Below are 27,949 nucleotides of genomic sequence, written 5' to 3'. Positions count from 1 at the left end.
AGCAAGAAAGAGAGAGAGGGGGGAGATCACTGGAGATGAGAGGATGGGACGACGGAGAGGCCGTCGGAAGACTCTGGGTGGCCACCGGGCGGCGGAAGCGGCGCGGGCAGCATCACGATCATGGAATAGGGGCTATCACCCCTATTCACGCATGGCCCCTTTTTAAAAACGAAGATCAACAATGAAGCCTGCAAATCATTTGCCGGCTTACTGCTTTGCCAACTTCACTATTTAAAATATGTTTAAAAAAAATAAAATCAATGAAGTCAGCAACCGTACTGCCGGCTTAGTTTTTTTTGAATTTTTTTGAAAAAAACTGTTAAATAGTGAAGCCGGCAAACCATTTGTTGGCTTCACTTAAGTTTTTGTTTTTTAAAAAAACCCGTAAAACAGGGGCAACACCCCTGTTGCCCCCCTATTTCACGCCTGCAGCGCGCACGTGGACTACGCCATCCAGCGGCCACAACAGCCAGTCGGAGGCCGTCTATTGCCCCGCCGACTCCCCCTCCCTCTTTTTCTTTCTTCCTCCCTCTCTCTCTTTTTCTTCTCCCAGTTCGGGTCCCTTGCCTTCGTCGGTTCGCGTCGGTTCGATATGGTACAAAACCATATCATACCGTATCATCGACCGACCGATACAGCCATCGGTATCGATTCCGAAAATCTTGATTTCTTCCGATTTTTTTTTTGTGAAGTAGGCTCGAAGGAACCACCATTGATTCACTGTCATTTGCATCGCCAGAGATAAGGTAAGAGGTCCCAGCTTTATCTCCATCCTCTTCTCATCTCTTAGCTTTCACCGGTAATCAGAATATAGCCAGCAAGTCGTCGAATTTTTTTCTTGAAACCGAGGCCCCTGTTCGGCTTTCTTCTTTGGTCCGCCAACTACTACCGGCATGGGTGATGTCAGACGATGTTCGAGGTTGCATCGTGGAGTCCCCACCGTCAGATGCTGTGGGTTTGGCCGCTGGTCATCAAGCATGCGGCCACGTTTGGAAGTGAGAGAGAAGGGTGTATCCCCTATTTCCACGAAGAAGGAAAAGAAAAGAAAAGAAAAGAAAAAAGAGCTCTCTCTTCTCTCTCTCTTCTCTAGTTATTTGTTAATCAATTAATTAAATTAATTAATTGGTTAATTAAATTTATATGTTTTTCTCTCTCTTAGGTGGATTAAGAAAATTTTAAATAAAAAAAATTCAAGAAAATTGTTGGGGATCCCGATGAACCCGATAGAGGATTCTAGACAGATAGTTCCTACATCATAGACTTTATTTCTAAATGTTAATTTTGGATTTGTAGGAGAATAACTTTTGGGACAAGAGATTTCAAATATGATTTTTGACATCTGGATCATAAATCTAGAGAGTTCAATTGGACAATAGTAGAGGTAAGAATTTCTGGATATTGATCATCTATTTATATAAAAATTATTTTGTGCACCCATGATTTTGGTTTATGTGGTTTTGATAGTTACATATTATATACTTATTTGTTAAATATATGTATAATTCTATATGAAGTTATGTATGACATATCACTGATATTGATTTGGATGGATTTTGGTAATCATAAGCATCGAGTTTTGTAAAAGAATGTAATTTTGAATTATAATACCTAACAAGCTTGTAATTGTATGTAGGGTTGTAGTGCTCTGGTCTAGCCATGTTGTTAATGTCCTGCCACAAACAAAAAATGTGGTTGTGATAGTCCACAGGACTAACCATGTTATTGATGCCTTGTCATGGGCTGAAAACATGGCAATGATAGTTCAAAGTTAAGCACCTGTAGTCCCCCAGACTAACCACTGTTAGTGCCTTGCCATAGGCTGTAAACATGGTTGTGGTGTTAGGATTTGAGCGCTTGTGGTCCCCTGAGCTAGCCACGGTATTGGTGTCCCGCCATGGGCTGTAAAGGTGGTTGTGGTAGTCCACAGGACTGGCCATGGTATTGGTGCCCTTGTTGGGAAATGTGTCCCAAAAAGCCAATCGTCAAGCTGTTGACGGTTGAGCAACCAAGTATTGTAATTGATCTGTTAATAAATAAAATATATTTGGCATTTTCATCATAAGCTTTCATCTTCTAATGAACTCCGTTGTTATGATGAAGTCCTTAGGACTATTTAGATTCGATAAAGAGAGGATTTATCGATTAGTCCTTAAAACTGTTCACGATCAAATGATAAGCTGTTAATAAGGACGACAGCTTCTATCGAGCATAGGTCGCTGTAGGCCATATGGGTTGGTTGTCCTCTTAACCAAGGAGTGTGGAGACACTGGTATGGCATACAGGTGAGATGTAAGGGTACATCGTCATTGAACGTGACCAACTCCAGAGCATTCTGCTGTCGAGAATGTCTCTGATGGGATATAGGTATAAGTGTCCCTTAGACTTGAGATCACCTCAGTGACTTGCAAGCAACTCACTGTGCTTTGGTACTGGACTAACTGAATTTCTAATTCAGGGACGGAAGGCTTCTGGGCACAGTCAAGTACTTGCGAAGTTAGAATGTGATCGAGATGGGATTGACCACTCCAAGAGTTGGAGAAGAATGAGTCGCTGTATTTCAATTTAGCAAAACCTTGGCCAGAGTAATCCATCAGATGAATTTGATATTTTGAAATACAATGTGGACAACCTGATCAGAGTTGACAGTTGAGCTCTGGGGTGTCCTATGATCATTTTGGTCAAGGGGATGAATTATATGAAAACTATATCCGCATGGGTTCTAAGGATGTTGTTCTACACATTCGACCTATCCGATCGTCGGGTACCATTGCTAGATGGTCATTTCGATTGGTATAGGAATTTATTCCTATGCTACCGGCTTAGGTTCGGACCTATGAGGTCACACACATTAGAGTTCATGATCCGATCGGATGGTTGATCAACGATTAAGAATCGTTCTAGGGTTAAATGATCAATACGATTGACATTTAACCCAGTGCAAGTGTTGTAGGAGGATCGATTAGCAATTCGATTGCTAATTGGCTTAATTTGATTAAGCCAATGGGCTGAGATTAAGTCTAATTAAATATGATTTAATTAGATTTGGTTTGGGCTTGATTGGATCAAGTCCAATTGGTTTATTGGATAAGCCAAGTGCAAGGAAAGACTAGTCCTAGTTCAACTAGGACTTGGGTCAATCTAATTTCTAATTTGATTAGAAAATTAAATCAGATTTAAATCTAATTTAATCTGATTAAATTAGGTTCTTAATTAGGTTAAAACCTATTTTAATTGGGTTGATCTAATTTTGATTTGATTTGGTTTGGGAAACCAAATTAAAACAAGTTATGAGACAGAATCCTAGTAGGACTAGGATTCCACCTTGCGCCACATAAACCTTCTCCACGCCCTCTCTCTTATTCAATGCCAATCTCCACTTATTTTGTGCGACAAAAGCCCTCTCCCAGATCTCTCCCACGTTCACAAAAAGTCTCCTCTCTTCTTTCTTACATGGAAGGTGATTTGGATCAAATCTAAAAGGAATAAGTTTGGATTTCGAATTCTATGAGATAGAGTTTTAGAAATCCAAAACTCTTTCAATTTTGCACTGAATTTATCCAAATTTTTTTTGGAATTTTCGTGGCTTTTAGGGTTTACATTGTACACCCTTTTCTGGTGATCCATGCACGAAAATATGGAGGAGGTGCTCAAGAGTTGGGCGTCCCTTAACTTGCCATGTTTGGATAAGCCTTGACTAGGTGTTTGACCTAGACAAGGACTCTATCATATCTCTCTATATAAGACGAGTTTCTTCATGAAATTTTAGGGGGAGATAGAGATTTGAGAGACCTTTGTTCTATCCAAAAATAAGAGAGAAATACCTTTGGGTCGTGGAGATATAAAAGACGCAAGTTTGGGTGTCTAGAGAGAAAAACGTGAAGAAGAAGAGGGTCTTCTTCTAGGGTTTTTATTTTCATATCTTTCCTCCTTCCATCTTGAGTTTCCTGAGAGCGTCTCAGATCTGAAACTTCTCCTTCTACTTTCCATCTTTAGAAGAGTTCAAATCAAGAAGAAGGAGGCACCTGATCAACCATCAAAGAAGGATCAGCGCAGTACTAGCATACTGTGCTGATTTCCTGAAGCAGGACTTCTGATCGAGATTCGTGGGCTCGTGTGGACGACTCCTAGAGGCCGGACGCGTGTGCGGCTTGCAACATCATCCTCAAGCCCAGATCAACAAGGTTAGAACGTCTAACTTGCAAGGTAATAGATCTGATCTATTATTTAATACATACATTAGATGTAGTATAAAAACATGTTGATATGATCAACATGTAGTTCATGCTATATTTATATATTTTAATTTCTGATTTAATACCATGTGTTGGGTATAAAATACCCACAGCCGGAACCCACGGCAGAACCGCCATCAGCAAGCGCGACTCCGCCCGGACTCCTACGGGAGCCGGGCTCCACCGACGACATCAGCACAGCTCCGCCCGGACTCCTACGGGAGCCGGGCTCCACCGCCATCAGCAAGCGCTGCTCCGCCCGGACTCCTACGGGAGCCGGGCTCCGCCGCCAACATCAAAACAGCTCCGCCCGGACTCCTACGGGAGCCGGGCTCCGCTCTCAATATCAATCGCTGGTAAGCTCAATCCGGACTCCTATCAGAGCCGGACTTCACCCTTGACTTTGTTTGCAGCGCAGCTCCGCCCGGACTCCTACGGGAGCCGGGCTCCACCGCCATCAGCAAGCGCTGCTCCGCCCGGACTCCTACGGGAGCCGGGCTCCGCCGCCAACATCAAAACAGCTCCGCCCGGACTCCTACGGGAGCCAGGCTCCGCTCTCAATATCAATCGCTGGTAAGCTCAATCCGGACTCCTATCAGAGCCGGACTTCACCCTTGACTTTGTTTGCAGCGCAGCTCCGTCCGGACTCCTACGGGAGCCAGGCTCCACCGACGACATCAGCGCAACTCCGCCCGGACTCCTACGGGAGCCGGGCTCTGCCGCCATCATCACAGCTCCGCCCGGACTCCTACGGGAGCCGGACTCCGCCGCCGACATCAGAACAGCTCCGCCCGGACTCCTACGGGAGCCGGGCTCCGCTCACGACGGCTCCGACCATTGCCGAGCTTCAATCGACAGATCCACGCCCCCTGACAGGCCCTCAAAACGGCCGCGACCCTGCTCCACCTCCTGTGGCGGACTCCACGCAGTATCATCATTCCCTGACAAGCCGCAGCAGCCATAGCCGCCCTGCTCCACTTCCTGTGGCGGACTCCGCACAGCTCCATTATCCCCCTGGCAGGCCACAGTAACGGCCACGAACCTGCTCCACCTCCTGCGACGGATACCATGCGATTCTCCTGACGACGGACGCTGCTCCACCCCTCATAACGGATTCCACGTGGCAAGTCGAGGTGATACCCACGTGTCTGCTCCATTATCTTTCGCAATCAATTCCCCTGACCATGGGCGGCCCACTACCAGGCAGTTACACACGTCGCCATCAGTCCGTTGCCTCCCCCGCCTATAAAAGAGGGGACTCAGATACGTTATTTTTTAAGCTCTTTTGCCTTATCTCAAAACTCTGCTAAATTCTCCGCTCGAGCACTCCATTCTTGTTGAGGCAGAGAACTGACTTGAGCGTCGGAGGGTCTTGCCGGAGCAACCCCACCTCCGGTTTAGACTTCCCTTGCAGGTCCCGGCGGCGACCGCGGCTTCCTCAACTCCAGCTTCTCCGGCGCAGGCGGATTTTTGCACCAACAGGATTGGCGCTAGAGGAAGGGCGTGTCTTCGCGGCACCCTTGTTCTTGAAGGAGCGCTCAACGGAGCCACCTCCGGCCATCTCTCCGTCATCTACTCCTAATCCTCCCCCGCGAGATCGACACCCGATGCCTCCGCGCAGGGCATCCACCCGGCGGTCCACGGCCTCCGCGGCCAGATCTCAGGCTCCGGCCTCCCCTCCCGTGTCTCAGCCAGCCCCTCCTCCCCCTCCGGCGACGGCGGTCGGCGCGGAGCAGTTTGACTTGCTGGTGCAGCAGGTCAAGGGCCTCGTCGAGGCCGTACAGGCGATGCAGCAGCAGCCGCCGCAGGCGTCAGCGCATCCAGAAGGGGCATCTCCGGAATGCCAGAACCCGGCGGTGGGGTGGGCCACCTGGGCTAGCCGCCCCGTCCTTCCCGAGAAGGCGAATCCGAGGGTGGAGAGCCCTCAGTCAGACCACGGCTCCACCCCTGGGAGATCCCTGCCCCCGTTCTGCCAACGGACCCTCGAGACTCGAAGTCGAGAGGATTTCCTGGACCGGAGGCTCCAAGAGATGAACCGGCGGATCGAAGAACTCCGCCATGCGCCTCCCGCTTACGGTGAGGATATCTGCACTGACCCTCCCTTCTCCCAAATGATTATGCAGGAACCGATCCCGCCGAATTTCAAGCTCCCCCAGTTTGAAAGCTACGACGGGACGTCGGACCCGGTGGACCACCTGGAGGCCTTCCGAACAATGATGCTGCTTCATGGTGCCCCCGACGCCATCTTGTGCCGGGCTTTTCCGTCTACTTTGAAGGGAGCAGCAAGAAACTGGTACTCGGCACTGAAGCCGGGTACCATCTTCTCCTTCGACCAAATGAGCCACCAATTCGTGGCCCATTTTGTCAGCAGCCGACGTCCCCGGAAAGGTTCGGAGTCCCTCATCAACATCAAGCAGAGGGAAGGGGAGTCCATACGGGCCTACATCAACCGCTTCAACATCGCGGCGATGGAGGTCCGGAACTTGGACCAGTCAGTGGCCATGGCCGCCCTGAAAGGTGGCCTTCAGAAGAATGATCTCTTGTACTCCCTGGAGAAGAAGTACCCCAGGGATTTCGCTGATCTGCTGGCTCGGGCTGAAGGATACGCCCGAGCGGAAGAGGCCTTCAAAATGAAGGATGAAGAGACTGCAAGGGAGCGCCAGGTGGGAGATTCTGGCAAGCCCGCAGTTGAGAAGAGGCCAAGGGAAGCCCGGCCTCGCTCCCGATCCCCTCCTGGGCACAAGCGCGCCCATACTCCACCCCGGGCACGCAGGCAGAGAAGCCCGGACAACAGGTTTCGACGGGGTTCCCCGCCAGGGAAGTTCCGCAGCTACGCCCCCCTCAACGCCTCGAAGGCCCAGGTACTGATGGAGGTCAGGGAGCTGATCCCTAGGCCGGAGAGGATGCGCACGCACCCCGGGAAGCGCAACCCCAACAAGTTCTGCCTCTACCACCGCGACCACGGCCACGACACCGAAGAGTGCATCCAGCTCCAGGACGAGATCGAGGAGCTCATCCGGCGAGGTCGGCTCGACAGATTCATCCGCCGCAGGCCTGAGGGTAGAGGAGACCGGCCAAGAGCCCTCCCACCGCCCGAACCGCAGAAGAGGGAGGAGCAGCCCGGGGACCGGCCTCCTATCGGGACCATCGACTCCATCGCCGGAGGGCCTCAAGGAGGAGCGGGAGAACTGTAAATGTATTGCCTACTGTTTCGTTTTGAATCTACTTTTCTTTCTAGCTAACGCACTCCTCCTGCTTAACGCGGATGTATTATGACTGGATATGACCTCTCCAAAAAACAACGGCCGTGTCAGGAACAGGAGGAGAACCTCGTCCTGACATGAGCAAAGTCAAAGGCCCGGTTCTTTTAGACCGGATGGGGGGAGAGGCCTTACAACGCCCTAATGTGCCCCCACAGCCCTGTTAGGGACAGGAGGAAAACCTCGCCCTAACTTGAGCAAAGTCAAAGGCCCGGTTCTTTTAGACCGGATGGGGGGAGAGGCCTTACAACGCCCTAATGTGCCCCCACAGCCCTGTTAGGGACAGGAGGAAAACCTCGCCCTAACTTGAGCAAAGTCGAAGGCCCGGTTCTTTTAGACCGGATGGGGGGAGAGGCCTTGCAACGCCCTAATATGCCCCCATAGCCATGTCAGGAACAGGAGGAGAACCTCGTCCTGACATGAGCAAAGTTGAAGGCCCGGTTCTTTTAGACCGGAGGGGGAGAGGCCTTACAACGCCCTAACGCGCCCCCACAAGCCAGGCTGATGACGAGAACCTCGCCACCGGCTCAAGCAAAATGGAAGACCCGGACTCCTACGGGAGCCGGGTTCCGCCGCAAGGTAGGCTTCACCCGGACTCCTACGGGAGCCGGGTTCCACCGCCAAGGTAAAGCTTCACCCGGACTCCTACGGGAGCCGGGTTCCGCCGCCAGGTAAACTCCTACGGGAGCCGGGTTCCGCCGCCAGGTAAAGCTTCCCCGGACTCCTACGGGAGCCGGGTTCCGCCGCCAGGTAAAGCTTCGCCCGGACTCCTACGGGAGCCGGGTTCCGCCGCCAAGGTAAAGCTTCACCCGGACTCCTACGGGAGCCGGGTTCCGCCGCCAGGTAAAGCTTCACCCGGACTCCTACGGGAGCCGGGTTCCGCCGCCAAGGTAAAGCTTCGCCCGGACTCCTACGGGAGCCGGGTTCCGCCGCCAGGTAAAGCTTCGCCCGGACTCCTACGGGAGCCGGGTTCCGCCGCCAAGGTAAAGCTTCACCCGGACTCCTACGGGAGCCGGGTTCCGCCACCAGGTAAAGCTTCACCCGGACTCCTACGGGAACCGGGTTCCGCCGCCAGGTAAAGCTTCACCCGGACTCCTACGGGAGCCGGGTTCCGCCCCCAAGAAAGACTTCGCCCGGGCTCCTAAGAAAGCCGGGCTCCATCCGCCACTTCGCCAGCAAGGGTTAAAAACGGTGGCGAGGCTCGGCCACATGACGAGATCGGATGAAAGGGAAGAGCCCTTTCCCACGACGACCTCTAAGCCAAACAGGCCAAACAACGAGAAAGGGTCAACGAACGACAATATTAGTGCTACGCGCGGACAAGTAACACAAAATGCCTTTTTCTCATTTCCGATATATGTGCTACAGGGCCAGGACGGCCAGAAAAAGAGGGACAAAACGACAAGAAAAGAAAAGGGGGGCAGCTACAAAAAGGGGGTGACTACTAAAGAACTCTAAGGAGGTCCTGCTCCCTCTAACATAGGATGATCACCTCCATCCCCCGACCAGGACTGCCTCAGGGTCTCCACCATTTCCTCTAGTTCTTCCTTCTTTTGCAGCATATCCTGGAGCGCCTGACGAAGTCGCCGACTCTCAGCCTCCGCTTCCCGATGCCACTTCCGCAAAACTTCGGACTCCGCCTCTGCGTCCGCGACGGCCTTCCGCTCAAGTCCCATTGAATTTTTACTTGTTGAAGCTCGGCCGTCTTCTCCCCAAGTGAGACAGAGATCCCCTCGACGGTGCCTCTCAAGGCTCGAAGCTCTTCGGTGTCTTGGGCGTTCGTAAGCTGCGCCCTGGTAACCAGCTGCTTCTGAAGACGAACGACCTCGTCCGCCGCCTGCCGAAATCTCCTCTTGTGCTCTTCCACTTGCCGGCGCCAGCTAGCCCGCTGCACGTCGTGGCTCATTTCGGCGTCTTGAAGCTGCTTCTGGAGGTCGGAGACCCTCTGCGACCATTTTTGGGCATCGTCAGCCCGCACTAGGGTCCGGGATGAGTTTCCTTCCAGCTGGCCAATCCTCCTCTGCGCAGCTGAAAGCTCCATCTTAAGGGCGCTGATCCTGGCTTCTTGAGCCCAATTCGGTCACTGGCGCTCTTCTTACATTCCTCAAGCTCTTTTGTGAAGCTCGCCTTCCTCCGACTGTAGTCCATGATCGCCTTCACTTGAATACTCCTGAAGTGGGCGGCCTCGGCAGCGGCCTCGGAGTAGCATTTTTTCGCCTGACGGAGCTCGCCTTCCGACTTCTTCAGCTTCCTCGTCAAGTGGAGGACCTCCTTTTTCAACCGTCGGATAGTGGACTTCAGCGGGACCCCCAGGGGCAAGGGGAGTGCTTCAGCGAGACACTGCCATCGGAAGAGGCAAGCGTCAAAGACCGATTCGTTACAAGAAGAAGGCCGGAAAGAAGGAGCAGAGGGAGGAAAAAATCATCCACAAAAAGAAATTCGGCTTTATTAATTGATCTTGAAGACAAATGAAAAGGAAGCATGACAACAAAAGAAAGATACAAGGTCGGAGGTCTCAGACCTCGGGAGCGGGGGGTGGAGAGTTCGGCGCGGGGGGTGCAACTGCTGTGGCGGCGGGCGAAGGGCCGGCCTCGTCGTCGGACTCCTCCAAGAATTCGAGGCCAAGATCGGGATATCTGCTGGCCACCTTCTCCCGGCAAAGCTCAAACCCTTTGGTAAATGCCTCCAAGCCGAACTGGACGTTCAGCTCCCTCATCTCCGCGGAGGCCTTGAACTCCTCCACCGCAAGGGTCCTGGCCTCCGAGACCAGAACCGGAGTTTGCTCGGCCAGATGGGCGACCTCGGCCTCCGCCTTCCTCACCGACTCCTCCAGGCTCCGTCTCTCCGCCTCCCGGGCTTGTCTCTCCTCCTCCCGGGCTTGTCTTTCCTCTTCCCGGTCCTGTCTCTCTCTCTCCAGGGCCTCCCGGAGGGCGGCCACCTCGGCCGTCTTCGCTTGAAGATGGGCAGCCTCGTCCCGGCAGCGCTCCTCCGCTCGGAGAAGGTCCCTTCTCGCGCGGCCCGACGCCTCGACGTAGGCGAAGAGCTGGTGCCCGATCTGCAAGGACGGATAGAGAATTACAACAAAGACCGAACAACCATGCAAATAAACATCCGCTTACCTCAAGAAAGGATCCCAGAGTATCCCAGGCCCGCTGCTCGGGATCGGCATGGTCGATCCTCTCCACGACATCGGGCAGAATGCAGCCGTCGAGCAGCCGCCTGATCAGAGCCTTGTCGTTGAAGGGGTTCTCCGATCCCCCCTCGGAGCAGACGGACTCGTCCGCGGCAGTTCGGTGGCCGCTCGCCCTGCGGGCCACCGATTTCCTTCTCTTCCCCACGGCGGGCGCCTCCGCGGGGCGGACCTCCGGAATGGGGACCTCGGTCGGCGGGCTCCTTGGGGGAGCCCGGGGGACCACTGGTTCGGCATCTGAAGGAATGTCGATGGCCGGGGTCGCCTGGACGGGCGCGACCAAGCTCGTCTCTCCCACCTTGGCCCTCTTCGCTGAGCCGGAGGTCGTCGCGCCCTTCCTCTTCTGGGCTCTCATGGACTTGGCGAGCATCCGCGTGGCTTCGGCGTCCATTGCTAAAGAAAAAGGAGGGGGGAGAGAAGAAGAAGAAAAAGAAGCAACATCGATCAGTCCGGAGTCAAAAAAAAAAAAAAAAAAAAAAAAAAGAGAGAAGAGAAAGAAGAGAGAGAAAAGGAAGAGGAGAGAAAAAATAAACAAAAAGAAGGCGAGAAAAGATAAATACTTGCTGGATCCTGGGGGCTCAGGCCGATGTTGAAAAGAAGCTGCTCCCTCAGAAGGTTAGGAAGGGAAGGAGCGGGGTAACTCAGAAGCTTCTGGGCGGCCTGGAGGTCGTCCTCTCCCAGGCTGGGAGCCCGGCGGACGGAATCCCTCAGAGCCCCCCAACGGGGCAGACCTAGTTCTAAGGTCGGGCAGTAGACAAAGAGGAATTTCCCCTTCCAGTTGTGAATCGAAGAAGGGGCGCCCTTCAGCAACCCCTTCTTACCGAACTGGGGGGAGAAGTACCACCAGTCCTTCGCTGAAGGATGGCGTTTGAAGGTGTAGAAATGTCTGAATAAGGAGAGGGATGGCTGGACCTCGGCTATATGGCAGAGAGAGAGAAATCCTATCAAAAACCTAAAGGAATTCGGGGCAACAGAAGCAAGTGAAATATCTAAAAAGCAAAGAAGGCGGCGACGAAGTTTGGGAGCGGAAGCCGAAGCCCGGCACGAAAGGCCTCCTGGTACAGGCAAAAGCGGCCGGGAGGGGGAGCGCTGGCCCTATCAGAGGGGCCAGGAAGCTCCAGGTCGTACTCCGCAGGGACCCCGTATCGAGCCCTTATCAGGAGAAGTTCGTCCGGAGTCGACGAACACGAAATGGCGCCCGGCGCGAAAACCGGGCGAGGCCCTGCCCCGAGCGCGGGTTCATCCGCGGAAACGGGGGCCTGAGGGTTCGAAGCAGAAGAACTCCCAGAACTTACGGGGACAGAAGATTCAGAAGACATTTTTTCTCGGGGGAAAACCTAAAGGGCCCTAGAAAGGCAAATCGAGAGGGGAACGAAACGCCAAAGGTCAACTCGGAGGAAGACACGAAGAGAATGAAAAGACGAAAGATCCCTAGGCGGTGAAAAGAAGGTGGGCACTAACCTATCTTGCTCTGAAGGCCCGGGGGGCGAGAGACGGAAGGCGCCTACGGCTCGAAAGGGCGTTCGCGAGAGCAGACTCTCGGGGAGATGACAGACGCCAGCGAAGATCAAAAATGGAGTAGGACGCCTGAAGGGGGGAGGCGGGTTTAAATAGACCCTGGGATCCGGCGCCATAATGATCTCGAATCCCCCCAGGCCAGTCCGCGCTCGACAGTGTCCCACTCCCCGCGGCAGACGACTAAAGGCGGCTGGCGGTTGGCAGGGCCATAATTGCGCCGTACCTAGGACAGCGTACCTGCGGGGTCTTCGAAGCGTCCCCTCGTACCGCCCCAATTCGAAAAGACTCCGGCACGCGCTCATTTAATGCCAAAATATCTGGGAGCGGCAGGGCGCGGGATTCGAAGGGACGGTTCCGGCTGTACTTCTGTGTACTTCCTTCGTTTGAAATTCAAAACTCGGATGTAGGGGGACTGGTGTTGGGTATAAAATACCCACAGCCGGAACCCACGGCAGAACCGCCATCAGCAAGCGCGACTCCGCCCGGACTCCTACGGGAGCCGGGCTCCACCGACGACATCAGCACAGCTCCGCCCGGACTCCTACGGGAGCCGGGCTCCACCGCCATCAGCAAGCGCTGCTCCGCCCGGACTCCTACGGGAGCCGGGCTCCGCCGCCAACATCAAAACAGCTCCGCCCGGACTCCTACGGGAGCCGAGCTCCACTCTCAATATCAATCGCTGGTAAGCTCAATCCGGACTCCTATCAGAGCCGGACTTCACCCTTGACTTTGTTTGCAGCGCAGCTCCGCCCGACTCCTACGGGAGCCGGGCTCCACCGACGACATCAGCACAGCTCCGCCCGGACTCCTACGGGAGCCGGGCTCCACCGCCATCAGCAAGTGCAGCTCCGCCCGGACTCCTACGGGAGCCGGGCTCCACCGCCATCAGCAAGCGCTGCTCCGCCCGGACTCTACGGGAGCCGGGCTCCGCCGCCAACATCAAAACAGCTCCGCCCGGACTCCTACGGGAGCCGGGCTCCGCTCTCAATATCAATCGCTGGTAAGCTCAATCCGGACTCCTATCAGAGCCGGACTTCACCCTTGACTTTGTTTGCAGCGCAGCTCCGCCCGGACTCCTACGGGAGCCAGGCTCCACCGACGACATCAGCGCAGCTCCGCCCGGACTCCTACGGGAGCCGGGCTCTGCCGCCATCATCACAGCTCCGCCCGGACTCCTACGGGAGCCGGACTCCGCCGCCGACATCAGAACAGCTCCGCCCGGACTCCTACGGGAGCCGGGCTCCGCTCACGACGGCTCCGACCATTGCCGAGCTTCAATCGACAAATCCACGCCCCCTGACAGGCCCTCAAAACGGCCGCGACCCTGCTCCACCTCCTGTGGCGGACTCCACGCAGTATCATCATTCCCTGACAAGCCGCAGCAGCCATAGCCGCCCTGCTCCACTTCCTGTGGCGGACTCCGCACAGCTCCATTATCCCCCTGGCAGGCCACAGTAACGGCCACGAACCTGCTCCACCTCCTGCGACGGATACCACGCGATTCTCCTGACGACGGACGCTGCTCCACCCCTCATAACGGATTCCACGTGGCAAGTCGAGGTGATACCCACGTGTCTGCTCCATTATCTTTCGCAATCAATTCCCCTGACCATGGGCGGCCCACTACCAGGCAGTTACACACGTCGCCATCAGTCCGTTGCCTCCCCCGCCTATAAAAGGGGGGACTCAGATACGTTATTTTTTAAGCTCTTTTGTCTTATCTCAAAACTCTGCTAAATTCTCCGCTCGAGCACTCCATTCTTGTTGAGGCAGAGAACTGACTTGAGCGTCGGAGAGTCTTGCCGGAGCAACCCCACCTCCGGTTTAGACTTCCCTTGCAGGTCCCGACGGCGACCGCGGCTTCCTCAACTCCAGCTTCTCCGGCGCAGGCGGATTTTTGCACCAACACCATGTAATAATCATGTAATAGGATCTTAGATCTAGGGATTTTCTGATCTTAGAAAATAAATTTTGATTTATTTTAGTCTTCCGCTGTATGATCTTGAAAAAGTTTCAAGATCTAACCCTCTTTTTTAAGATCTAACCCTGAAACCCTAAATCTGGTTCCTTCAATTGGTATCAGAGCCAGGTTCTTTATTACATGATTATTTATACATGCTTAGATTATTTTTTAGATTAGATCTAATTTATAATCTGATTATTAAATCTGAAATTAAAATTTTAGATCAATCACAAACTGCAAGGTTGTCCTGCTGTAAGGTTTACCCCTTACAGTGCAAAGGTTGTCCTAGTTTGTGTAGATCTATCTTTAATCATAAATTTGTTAGATATGATCTAGATTAAATTTATGATTTATTAGATTTAAAAGATGTTTAAATCTGAAATAAAATCTCTTTGTTAATAATTTTTATGCAAAGAAATTATTTAAAGTTGAAATTGTTTCAATTACATGAACCTGTTTAGATTAGATCTAAAGTAGTTTCATGTTTATTTCACTTGCATCTTGATTATGAATCAAACATGCAATATGATTGATAGAATCATATTGTAAAATTATTTTACAAATATGAAAATTATTTTTTGAAAAGTCAAACCCAACCCTCAGCCCAAAACTTAATTAAGAATTAAGAAGTTGTTTGATTAGGTTCTAGGATTGTGAATTGAAGAACCTAAGACACAAATCATAACACATTGGGTTAATGGGTTAGTGGAAATTAGGTCCATTAATTGGGTTAGACCTATGGTTAGATTAAAGATGGACTTAATTAGAGAATTGACTAAATCTAATCAATTGTTGTCTTAGATTAGGTCAAGGATTCTCTAGATCAATTATAATAGTTGTAGTTGGTCAAGTCCATGTCTTTAACGAGAAACAAATGGACTTGATTTTTGGCTAAGCGGTCTAGCACGAACTGTTAGGTTGATCTAATCGAAACTAATTAAACCAGTTGGTGTCTAAGGTAAACCAGACCGGTGGTTTTTAATTGGGAGCCCGCTTACCTGGCCATTTCTGATGGTGTCTAAGGCAAGCTTTGGCAGACCCTCCCACTGATCGAACTTACCTGGCCTCTTGGTGAAATTATGTTTTGATCGGATCACTTGACTATTCGAGCTGACCCATGTCAGCTAGGTAAATCAGTGTGACTGATTTAGGTGCTCCTAGACCAGCCCTTTTAATGGTCTCCCTTAAGCTGACTTGGTGAAGCCAGTGGGAGGATCATGATAAGCTGGTTCATCTGACTTCATCCTCTATATTATTTAAATCCTCTAAAATTATTAGGTCCTTAAAATGATAAAGTTATGGAGATAACTGAGTCATAGCCTCCCATTAAGGTGTTTGATAATGAGTCCATGAACTCAATAATCATTGCAGACCCAAAGGCCTGGTGCTTGTTGACTAATGGAATTATCACTCATCATATGACGACTTGGAAGTATCTCTCTAATGGTGGTTAGGTGAGCCAACCAAAGTTGGGCTTAATCATTCGTTGATTAGATACACCAAGTATGATCATGTTAATGGTTGGACCTAACTGGATCCTTATAGTGGAGGCCAAAGCCTACTGATTAGGTTTCTGGGGCAAAATTAAAATTACTAGAAATTGTTTAGAGAAACAATTGGTTATGAACCTACCCTTAGATGTACATGGGTTGGCCAACCAAAGTTGGACTTGTGTGCAGTCTAAGTGGATTCTAGTACCCGCTAAGGAATTAGGGTAATTCCTCGAGTTGGAGGTAGAGGCTACCAATTCGAATAAAATAGTGGGAGAAACCTTTTGATTAAAGTCCAAATCTTTAGATTTAATGAATCAATTACTAATTAGGTTATGCTTCTCCTTTGTGCAAATATGGCCACTTCCCTATCGCTCCGATCATTGTTGGACAATGATAAGTTGGTGGGACCCAACTTCAGTAGCTGGTACCGAAAGTTGAAGATAGTCCTGGAGCATGAACGGATCCTATATGTGATAATAGATCCTGCACCTGAGGAGCCAGCTGTCAATGCACGTGGAACAATCAGAGACACTTACCAGAAGTGGCTCAATGATCGGACCACGGTGCGCTGTATCATGCTGGCTATCATGAGCGACGAGTTCAGTCGCAGATTCGAGACGGCTCAGCCAAAGGACAAGCTTCAAGTGTTGGAGGATGCCTTTGGCACACCCGATGACGTGGAGAGGCACAAGACTAGTTGTGCCATCTTCAACGCCAAAATACGGGATGGTGCCTCTGTCACTGATCATGTATTGTACATGATCAAGCTGATGGAATGATTGAGCAAGCTCGACTTTTCCTTGCATGAGCAGCTTGGGAAAGATGCAATACTGAACTCGTTGCCCAAGTCTTATCTCCCATTCCTCACTCATTATAGAATGACAAAGCCTGAAGAGAACTACCACGGGTTACTGGGGTTGCTTCAGAACTTTGAGAAGGATCACCAACTTCACAAGGAGTCGGTGAATTTAGTGGGAGGTTCGTCTTCTGGTTCTCGACCTTTTAAGAAAGGGAAGAAGAACAAGAAGAAGAAAGTAAAGAAGGTACAAGTTCAGGCTAGGACATCAGTGCAGAGCCAGACCAAAAAGGTCAAGCCTGATAAGAGTCTATTCTACTGGCAAGCACCCTAGATTAGATAGTGTGTCAGATATCTACTTATGGCACTGTAGGCTAGGTCATATAAACAAGAACAGAATAAATAGGTTGACTCAAGAGGGAATCCTCGAAGTCAGTGATTGTGAATCACTTCCAACCTGTGAGTCCTGTCTTCTTGGTAAAATGACCAAGTCACCTTTTACTAGAAAAGGTGAGAGAGCTACTGAGCTCTTGAGCCCATACATACTGATGTATGTGGGCCCATGAGCACCAGTGCTAGAGGTGGATATTTCTACTTCATAACTTTCACGGATGACCTATCCCGATATGGATATGTCTATCTGATGAAACATAAGTCGGATTCATTTGAAATGTTCAAACGATTCTAAAGTGAAGTAGAAAAATAAACTGGGAAGAGTATTAAAACTCTTCGATCTGATCGAGGAGGAGAATACCTTTCTAGTGAGTTTCTCACATATCTAGGAGAGAATGGGATTCTCTCCCAATGGACTCCTCCAGGAACACCACAGCATAATGGTGTGTTTGAAAGGAGGAATCGGACTTTGTTAGACATGGTCCGATCCATGATGGGTTTTTGCTAGCTTGCTGATATCCTTCTGGGGATATGCACTCGAATCGACTTGTTATCTGTTAAATAGGATTTCAAGTAAGTCTGTAATTAAGACTCCATATGAGATATGGACAGGGCGTAAGCCAGTACTTTCACACCTTAGGGTCTGGGGGTGCCTGGCCTATGTCAAACGATTAGTCACAGACAAACTTGGACCTAGGTCTGACAAATGCTCATTCATAGGATACCCCAAAGAGACAAAAAGATATTTTTTCTACCATGCTGATGAACAAAAGGTGTTCATCAGCCTTAAGGCAATCTTTTTAGAAAAGGAGTTCCTTGGTGAAGGAACCGTTGCCTCTAAGGTTGAACTTGATGAAGTTCAACAGGTAGAAGGACCGACACCAATAGCTGAACCTGAGTCGGATATGATTAGATCAGATCCGGAGCCCAATATACCTGTACCATTAAGACAATCCGGTAGAGTACCGCGTCAGCCGGACAGATACTACGGTTTCTTGGTCTGGGACAGTGATCCCATCGAACTTGATGAGAATAATGAGGATCCGATCACCTATATGGATGCAATGCAGAGACCTGATTCCGAGAAATGGCTTGAAGCCATGAAATCCGAAATGGAGTCCATGAAGGTCAACGATGTATGGACATTGGTTGACCCACCTGAAGGGTTAAACCCATTGGGTGTAAATGGGTCTTCAAAAGGAAAAGGAGCGCAGACGGAAAGGTGGAGACCTATAAAGCCTGTCTGGTTGCCAAGAGGTACCGTCAACGTTAAGGTATTGACTAAGACGAGACGTTTTCCCCTGTGGCAATGCTCAAATCCATTCGGATAATGCTTGCAATAGCTGTCCATCTGGATTATTAGATCTGGCAGATGGATGTAAAGACAGCTTTCCTGAATGGAGAGCTGACCGAAGAGGTGTATATGATACAACCTGAGGGGTTTACATCCACAGATGAGTCCAAGGTGTGCAAGCTTCAGAGATCCATTTATGGATTGAAGAAAGCTTCTCGGAGTTGGAACATGCGTTTTGATAAGGTGATCAAAACGCATGGCTTCATTAAGAATGGAGAAGAGCCCTGCATCTATAAATGGGCAAATGGTCCAGTTGTGGTATTCCTTGTCTTGTACGTGGATGACATTCTCTTAATCGGGAATGACATCCTCGCACTACAGGGAATAAAAGTTTGGTTGTCATCACAGTTCTCCATGAAGGACTTGGGTGAAGCATCCTACATCCTAGGATGAAGTTCTATAGGGATAGATCTAAAAGGATGCTTGGGTTATCCCAGTCCACGTACATAGATACTGTGCTGAAGAGGTTCAGCATGGAGAATTCCAAGAAGGGCTATCTACCGATAGGCCAAGGAATTTCTCTCTCTAAGAAGGATTGTCCGACAACTCTTGAAGAGAGAGAGCGTATGAGTAGAGTCCCATATGCTTCAGCCGTGGGATCTATCATGTACGCCATGACATGTACAAGACCAGATGTGGCATACTCACTAGGAGTAGTGAGTAGATACCAATCTGATCCTGGAGAAAACCACTGGAAAGTGGTTAAAGCCATCCTTAAGTATTTGAGAAATACTAAGGACGAATGGTTGGTTTATGGCGAGTCAGATCTGAAACTTGTGGGGTTCACAGACTCCAGCTTCCAATCTGACCATGATGACAGCAGGAGCGTGTCGGGTTATATCTTTACTCTGAATGGTGGAGCCATCTACTGGAAGAGTTCCAAGCAGCATACTGTGGCAGACTCTGTTTGTGAAGCGGAGTATATCGCAGCATCAGATGCCGCGAAGGAAGCTGTGTGGCTGAGGAAATTCATCAACGAGCTCGGAGTAGCACCCTCCCTCGATGGTCCAGTCCTGCTCTACTGCGACAGCACTGGTGCCATAGCTCAGGTGAAGGAATCTAAAGTACACCAGCGGATGAAGCATATTTTACACCGCTTCCACTCGATCTGAGAGATCGTGGATCGAGGTGACGTCGACCTTCAGAAGATCGACAGAAAAGAAAATCTAGCCGACCCCTTCACTAAAGCCCTGGCAATAAAAGAGTTCGACAACCACAAGTCGAAGATGGGTATTAGATACTGTGCCGAGTGGCTTTAGGACAAGTGGGAGTTGTTGGGAAATGTGTCCCAAAAAGCCAATCGTCAAGCTGTTGACGGTTGAGCAACCAAGTATTGTAATTGATCTGTTAATAAATAAAATATATTTGGCATTTTCATCATAAGCTTTCATCTTCTAATGAACTCCGTTGTTATGATGAAGTCCTTAGGACTATTTAGATTCGATAAAGAGAGGATTTATCGATTAGTCCTTAAAACTGTTCACGACCAAATGATAAGCTGTTAATAAGGACGACAGCTTCTATCGAGCATAGGTCGCTGTAGGCCATATGGGTTGGTTGTCCTCTTAACCAAGGAGTGTGGAGACACTGGTATGGCATACAGGTGAGATGTAAAGGTACATCGTCATTGAACGTGACCAACTCCAGAGCATTCTGCTGTCGAGAATGTCTCTGATGGGATATAGGTATAAGTGTCCCTTAGACTTGAGATCACCTCAGTGACTTGCAAGCAACTCACTGTGCTTTGGTACTGGACTAACTGAATTTCTAATTCAGGGACGGAAGGCTTCTGGGCACAGTCAAGTACTTGCGAAGTCAGAGTGTGATCGAGATGGGATTGACCACTCCAAGAGTTGGAGAAGAATGAGTCGCTGTATTTCAATTTAGCAAAACCTTGACCAGGGTAATCCATCAGATGGATTTGATATTTTGAAATACAATGTGGACAACCTGATCAGAGTTGACAGTTGAGCTCTGGGGTGTCCTATGATCATTTTGGTCAAGGGGATGAATTATATGAAAACTATATCCGCATAGGTTCTAAGGATGTTGTTCTACACATTCGACCTATCCGGTCGTCGGGTACCATTGCTAGATGGTCATTTCGATTGGTATAGGAATTTATTCCTATGCTACCGGCTTAGGTTCGGACCTATGAGGTCACACACATTAGAGTTCATGATCCGATCGGATGGTTGATCAACGATTAAGAATCGTTCTAGGGTTAAATGATCAATACGATTGACATTTAACCCAGTGCAAGTGTTGTAGGAGGATCGATTAGCAATTCGATTGCTAATTGGCTTAATTTGATTAAGCCAATGGGCTGAGATTAAGTCTAATTAAATATGATTTAATTAGATTTGGTTTGGGCTTGATTGGATCAAGTCCAATTGGTTTATTGGATAAGCCAAGTGCAAGGAAAGACTAGTCCTAGTTCAACTAGGACTTGGGTCAATCTAATTTCTAATTTGATTAGAAAATTAAATCAGATTTAAATCTAATTTAATCTGATTAAATTAGGTTCTTAATTAGGTTAAGACCTATTTTAATTGGATTGATCTAATTTTGATTTGATTTGGTTTGGGAAACCAAATTAAAACAAATTATGAGACAGAATCCTAGTAGGACTAGGATTCCACCTTGCGCCGCATAAACCTTCTCCACGGCCTCTCTCTTATTCAATGCCAATCTCCACTTATTTTGTGCGACAAAAGCCCTCTCCCAGATCTCTCCCACGTTCACAAAAGGTCTCCTCTCTTCTTTCTTACATGGAAGGTGATTTGGATCAAATCTAAAAGGAATAAGTTTGGATTTCGAATTCTATGAGATAGAGTTTTAAAATCCAAAACTCTTTCAATTTTGCACTGAATTTATCCAAATTTTTTTTGGAATTTTCGTGGCTTTTAGGGTTTACATTGTACACCCTTTTCTGGTGATCCATGCACGAAAATATGGAGGAGGTGCTCAAGAGTTGGGCGTCCCTTAACTTGCCATGTTTGGATAAGCCTTGACTAGGTGTTTGACCTAGACAAGGACTCTATCATATCTCTCTATATAAGACGAGTTTCTTCATGAAATTTTAGGGGGAGATAGAGATTTGAGAGACCTTTGTTCCATCCAAAAATAAGAGAGAAATACCTTTGGGTCGTGGAGATATAAAAGACGCAAGTTTGGGTGTCTAGAGAGAAAAACGTGAAGAAGAAGAGGGTCTTCTTCTAGGATTTTTATTTTCATATCTTTCCTCCTTCCATCTTGAGTTTCCTGAGAGCGTCTCAGATCTGAAACTTCTCCTTCTACTTTCCATCTTTGGAAGAGTTCAAATCAAGGAGGCACCTGATCAACCATCAAAGAAGGATCAGCACAGTACTAGCATACTGTGCTGATTTCCTGAAGCAGGACTTCTGATCGAGATTCGTGGGCTCGTGTGGACGACTCCTAGAGGCCGGACACGTGTGCGGCTTGCAACATCATCCTCAAGCCCAGATCAACAAGGTTAGAACGTCTAACTTGCAAGGTAATATATCTAATCTATTATTTAATACATACATTAGATGTAGTATAAAAACATGTTGATATGATCAACATGTAGTTCATGCTATATTTATATATTTTAATTTCTGATTTAATACCATGTAATAATCATGTAATAGGATCTTAGATCTAGGGATTTTCTGATCTTAGAAAATAAATTTTGATTTATTTTAGTCTTCCGCTGTATGATCTTGAAAAAGTTTCAAGATCTAACCCTCTTTTTTAAGATCTAACCCTGAAACCCTAGATCTGGTTCCTTCAGCCCTGCCATGGGCTGAAACTATGGCTGTGGTAGTCCAAAGCCGAGCACCTTGATATGATCGGATCCAATGCATGTTGGTTTGAAATAATTGTATGATGTGACTCATTGCATAAAAAAGACATTTGCTAACATGTATGTTTTATGAATCGTGGTATCTTTTGGTATGAGATTGATATAAGTAATAATCATTATTATTTTCTCATTTATTATTATTATATTGATGGTGTGTGAAAATTCTTATTGGACTGTAAAGCTCATCCTTCTCCATTTCTTTTTTCTTCTCAAAATTGCAGGATACTCATAATTTGCTATAATTTGGAATCGCAGATGAGCAGATGAATAGATTGTTAGGAAATGAGTCCTAAAGCTAATTGTCTATCTGTAGACATTATGCTCTTTATAATTTGTATATGAATTATTAATGAATAAAAAGTATTTTTAGCAAGTACATCATAAGTATGCATCTTCCTTTGAACTCTTGTGTTATGATGAAGTCCTTGAAACTATAATATAATCGATAAAGAAAGATTTATCGAATAGTTCTTAAACTTGTTCGCGATCAAATAATACAATATTAATAAGAACAATAATGTTTATCGAGTATAGATCGTTGTGCCATATGGATTGATTGTCCTCTTAACCAAGGAGTGTGGAGACACTGATATGGCATACAGATGAGATATAAGAGAACATCGTCACCGAACAGTGACTCACCTGCGAAGCACTTTACTGTCAAGGACAGCTCGCGAAGTATATAGGCATAAATATCCCTCCGACCTGAGATCACCACGGTGACTTGCAGGCAACTCATTGTGCTTTAGTACCAGACTACCTATATTTTTAATATAATGACGGAAGGCTATTAGGTACAGTTAAGTATTTATGAAATCGATGTATGAGTCAAGATGGAATTGACCCCTTTGGATTACAAAAATTAATGCATCGCTGTATTTCAATCCAGTAAAACCTTGACCAGGATAATCCCTGTGATCTGTCATAGAATTTGAAAAAGATTGAAATATAATGTAGATGACTCATCCAAGATTGACAGTTTAATCCTAGATCATCCTGAGCATTATGATCAAAGAGATGAATTATGCGGTAACCATATGCCTAGATTTTTGAATATTGATTGCTTTGCAATTATTCAACCTATCCGAACGTCGGATATCATTGCTAGATGGTCAGTTCGATTAGTACAGAAATAATTCCTATACTACCGACTTAGTGTTCGAACCTATAGAGTCACACACAAAATCAAACAACGTAGGAAAGAATTGACCTTATATCTATATATTCAATTTGAAAGTATGAGACTTGATTGAACATATAAATTTACTCAATTGAGAATTAAATTATACGTTATACGAAATTAAACACTGACTACGTCCAGCTAGCACTGCACATGAGGTGCAGGTTTAATTTCGGAGATGCATATGATCAAATCTATGATTCAAAGAATTATGAGAGATTAGATTCAAGTCCTAATTATTTTAGATCAAATCTGATTTAATCGGATTTGATTTTATTAAAGTTAAATTAGGTTAATTATCTAATTAGTTGGACTTGGACCTAAATCCTAATTAGATTAGGATTAACAGTCTTTTCAAATTTGATTCAAATTGAATTCGAATTTGATTCGAATTGAATCCAAATCTAAACCAAATCAAATTTGGTGCACTAAGCCATGTTTTCCTAATATTCTCTCATCTATTTGGCCAATTAAGATGGAGGGGGCACTGGAAATTGCGCCCCTCCCCTTGGGCGTGCGGCATAGGGAGAGAGGCGCAAGTTGATGCCTCTCCTACTTCCTTTAAGAATCCTCATGGATTAGGTAGTTTGGATTTGATTCAAACTTGAAGAGTCTTATTCCTAATCCATAAAGGTATTTGATTTGATTTAGGACTTCTTGTCTATTTAAAGAGGGACGTGGAGAAAAAAGAAATCAATCAAGCAATCATCAAGGCGTGTTCCTCCCCTTGGGCATCCCCTTCCTGGGGCATGTTCTCCCTTGGGCATCCTCTCTCCCTTGGTGTGGTGGCGTGTGGACTCTTTCTAAGCATCGAGATCAAATCTCCAAGCCCTCTTCTCCCTCCCTTCTGAAGAAGTCTTCATCCTTCTCTCCTACGTTACTTGACGTGCGAACGAAGTAGAGAGTCTAGACATCCGGATCTCGCGAAGCAACCAGTTTCAGAAACTTCTACAACCTTAATCACCTTTTCGCTGCACATCAGGATATGTTTCATAAAAGTTATGAAAATTTTTATTTGAAGTCTATTCTCCTTTTTCTCCTGGCCATGCGATGCAAATCGCATGTTTCCTTCAACCGGTATCAGAGCCAGATTCCATGTTATGATTCCGTAGTTCATTTTCTGGTTTTTTCTGATTTTTTTTTATTTGATTTGGAACCAGGAATTTTGATGTGATTAAATCTGGTTTTGATCTAATGTTTCTTGTATTTTTCTAATCTGATTTTGACCAGATTATCAGATCAAAATCAGCCCCTAAAAATAGACTGTTAAAAATCTACTTTAGCAAAAATTTCTGTGCGGATTTTTTGTTCTGATTTACAACCTGATTATACATGGATTTAAATCTGTTTTTGACAGATTTTTGCGGATGTATTTCAATTATAGAATTGATGTTTGAATCAAGTTCAGATCTGAATCTAAGCAAAGGGTTCAAGGGAAGAACACAAGGAATTGAAACAGAGAGTCATTTAAGAGAGCATTCAAGCTCCAACCAACTACACATTTAATACTTGAGAAAAAAAGGATATGAGCATTGATTGCCTGAGCTACCAGTTGAAAGACCTTTCATCATTCATTCGGCTCTCTTTTCAAGCAAAAATTGAGAAAGTCAAAGCACATAAAGAGCTACATCAGCGACTTCCATTGCACTGCATCGAGCATTTGTTTTTGAGTTTTAAATTCTCATATTTTTGTATTCATTGCTTTATTTCAAGTTACTTGGGATAGAAACTTGGGGAATGAGGCTAGTTTAGGGGGACTTAATTGGAAAAGATTTTGATCGATTGCATGCACTAAAATCCACCGGATTGATTGTGAGTCCGATTCAAAATAATCGAACTGTAATCAAAGAAGATTATAGTTGGAATTCCCAAGCAAAGATCTTCAGAAGCAGATGTAGATGTCAAGTTTGATATCGAACTAATATAAATTTCTGCATTTGTGATTGTGTTTCTTCATTTACTTTATTTTCCTGCTTTATAGTGTAATTCTCTGCTTGGACATCACATTCACTTCATTAATGGTTAATAGAGCACATAGTTGTCTTCAGATTTTCAGAACCCAATTCACACCCCCCACCCCCACCCCCCAAACTCTTGGGTTGCTATCTCTAGGCAACAGAAAATGAATTCATCAACTGTCCTGTTACAACTGAATGACTGATATCATTATTCCAGCCTATTGTGAAAAATCTGCACCAAATTTCCACTCATTGGCAACACTATAATAACACATTTTCTTTGACCTTTGAAATGAATGACTAAATATTACCTAGAAGTTTAGAACATTTCTTGAACCAATATTGCAACTCCTTGAGGTAGGTTTCAATTTTTCTTAATCTGTAGCCTCAAACGTCTTGACCAATTTGATACTAGATAATATGAACAAGCTGAGAAATGAATGACAAGAACAAGTGTGCAGAAGATGGATTTTAAGAGAAAAACCTCTCTCTCATATTTTTCAAATACCACAAGCTTCCTCGATATTCATCCAAGACATCTTTTGAAAAGTACATACTACCCATCCAAGAAAACTCAACCTACCCCACTGCCAGACCAACCTAAAGTAAAGATATAGGGGATTCCATTCATCCTTCATTTTTGTGTTACAGTTTTGTCTTAAAGTTTCAAGCATCATACAAAATATTTTTTTAAAAAGAAACAATGGATAGAAAACCACAAATAAGTGGATAAAGCAGCCAAAAATATTCTATTCAACTTTTGAAGAGAAACTCTTGAAAGGAAGCATTATCCTGGACATAAAGCACATCTATGTACAAGGGCCAAACCAGATTGGGTACAACATTGTCTCTTAGAACTTGAGTTCTTCCACGATTATTTTTTTGATGTCTTTCAATGCAAAGGTTCACTTGTAATGTTCCTCTTTGCACTCATAAAAAGGAGATGAATAGTTGTATCTGCAACGAAAAGGAGCCATCCATGCTATCCCAGGATGAGATTTATTGAAAACTGCCTACAAATGGTCATATCCATGGTAGGAAAACCATGGAAAAATATCATAATAATTTTGCCCACTCAACCGTTTCTTCTTTCTCCTGTTGTTCAGTCAAATTCTCAACATAAAAAAAGGTGATCACTTTTGTCTAAATAACATTTTTCTTAGTTTGAGAGAGTTTCATTAACTGTTCGAACTTCTGTAACCACAGAGTTGCTACATTTAACAATTTTCCCTGCAATAAGTTAGGATCTTTTGCCTTTTATCCTCTGTTCTCCAGAAAATGACAAGCCGAATGAATGCAGTTTGACAAGCAATGTTTGTAAATGATATTCCTACAATTATGGTATTAAGAGAACAAGTCTGCATCTGCAAGAAATTCCAGAAACTGGCTTTCTCCAACAATCCTTTTGCTGCTTTAAGATACAACAGCAGTTTGTAGGCTTAACATGTAATCATGCATAACCATAAGATTAACTTCATGTTATCATTTGTACAATAAGTATAAATTGCTGAGTGTATCACAGATACCTTATGTTATGTTGCTTAGAGTTATTAAGAAATTAGTGGCATTAAATTAGATGTTCATGTGCTGGGCAAAACATGCAGCAATAGTGACCCTTTGAATTTCATGTGACAATATCTTGTACACTGCTTTGCATTTTTAAATAAAACCAATTCCCTGTAAAAGTAGCCATGGAGAGCTTCAAAATGAGGACAATTTTACCCATTTTGGGGTTAAAAAAAAGTGAGACATGATCGATTGAAGTCAGGCCAATTGTGCAGTTGAGATATGATGACCTTAGCAGGTTAGTTTTAAACCAGGGCGAAATTGTGGGCCCTAGATGAATTTTTGGCTGGAGAAAAATCCTATGACTAATAACTCATCGTAGCCTTTTAAGAGAAGCGTGAGCAGTCATTCATAGGAGACAAGAAGAAGGGATCATGGTTATGAAAGTCTTGAAGAACGACAACTGATTAAGGTAATTTTCACCAGAAAATCTAGAATCTTGAAACATAGAAATCCCTTAGAAGGCTTCACTAGTGAAGGTATGTATCCAATTAGGAGTTATTGGTAGAAGTTTTAAGGGTTCATCAACATGAGTTCTGGAAGTAGAAATCTGATTGATTTTCTATTACAGGCAATGATGAATGCACTTCCTTGGATCCCCATATTGCCTGACCTAATAATTGAGTTTTAGCGTAATTTTTGTGGTGTATTAGGTCAACACACAAGCCTTTGACCCGGAAGTATCAAAAATTAGCTCCCTTCCTAAAGCTTAGCTTGGGTTCATTTAGAGTGACTTTTGGAGCCAAACTTAAGATTTCAAAGGCATATATCTAGAGTGCTTTTAGTTTAACTATAACTAATTGTTGATCCTAAGTCAATTTTTGTAACATCATACTCTATTCCCCAAGATGTAGTTCTTGAGTTATGGTAATAATAGCCATACTTAGTGTGTGCATTGAATACCCACAGAATTAGGGACTGTTTGGGGTCATGGTAGAGATGCTTTTGGATCTTGGAAAGCTAACCTTACAGGCTGGTATGACGAGGGGTTATCTTAAGAGGTTGACAAGACTAGTTAGTCTAATTACATGTAATGGATAAATTTGCATGCTATCTATTAAACAAGGTTTTGATGGTATTTTCTAATTAAATTGAGAGTTATTTGAGCATCTCATGAGGCTATTCATGGCTGAGATCTAAAGTAAAGGTCACAAGTAGACATTCATAACATGGCACTC

General features: G+C 46.3%; 2 protein-coding genes across 2 annotated transcripts in view; both read right to left on the bottom strand.

The window, feature by feature from the left end:
* The window catches only part of LOC105034684 (auxin response factor 12), a 160,353-nt gene that overhangs the window by 129,442 nt on the left and 2,962 nt on the right, over positions 1–27,949 (bottom strand). The gene's annotated exons all lie outside the window — the stretch shown is intronic.
* Positions 27–27,374, bottom strand: LOC140856930 (uncharacterized). Its single transcript, XM_073255140.1, has 6 exons — positions 27,341–27,374; positions 10,014–10,606; positions 9,620–9,832; positions 1,797–1,949; positions 1,609–1,670; positions 27–141 (listed from the first exon to the last, which is right to left on the bottom strand). The coding sequence occupies exons 1-6, from the start codon at positions 27,372–27,374 to the stop codon at positions 27–29; spliced, it is 1,170 nt and encodes a 389-aa protein (XP_073111241.1).

Source organism: Elaeis guineensis, chromosome 4 (genome assembly GCF_000442705.2).
Source record: "Elaeis guineensis isolate ETL-2024a chromosome 4, EG11, whole genome shotgun sequence".
NCBI classification, from domain to species: Eukaryota; Viridiplantae; Streptophyta; class Magnoliopsida; order Arecales; family Arecaceae; genus Elaeis; species Elaeis guineensis.
Note: the sequence above shows the minus strand (reverse complement) of the source record. Positions and strands in the feature narration are given on the sequence as shown.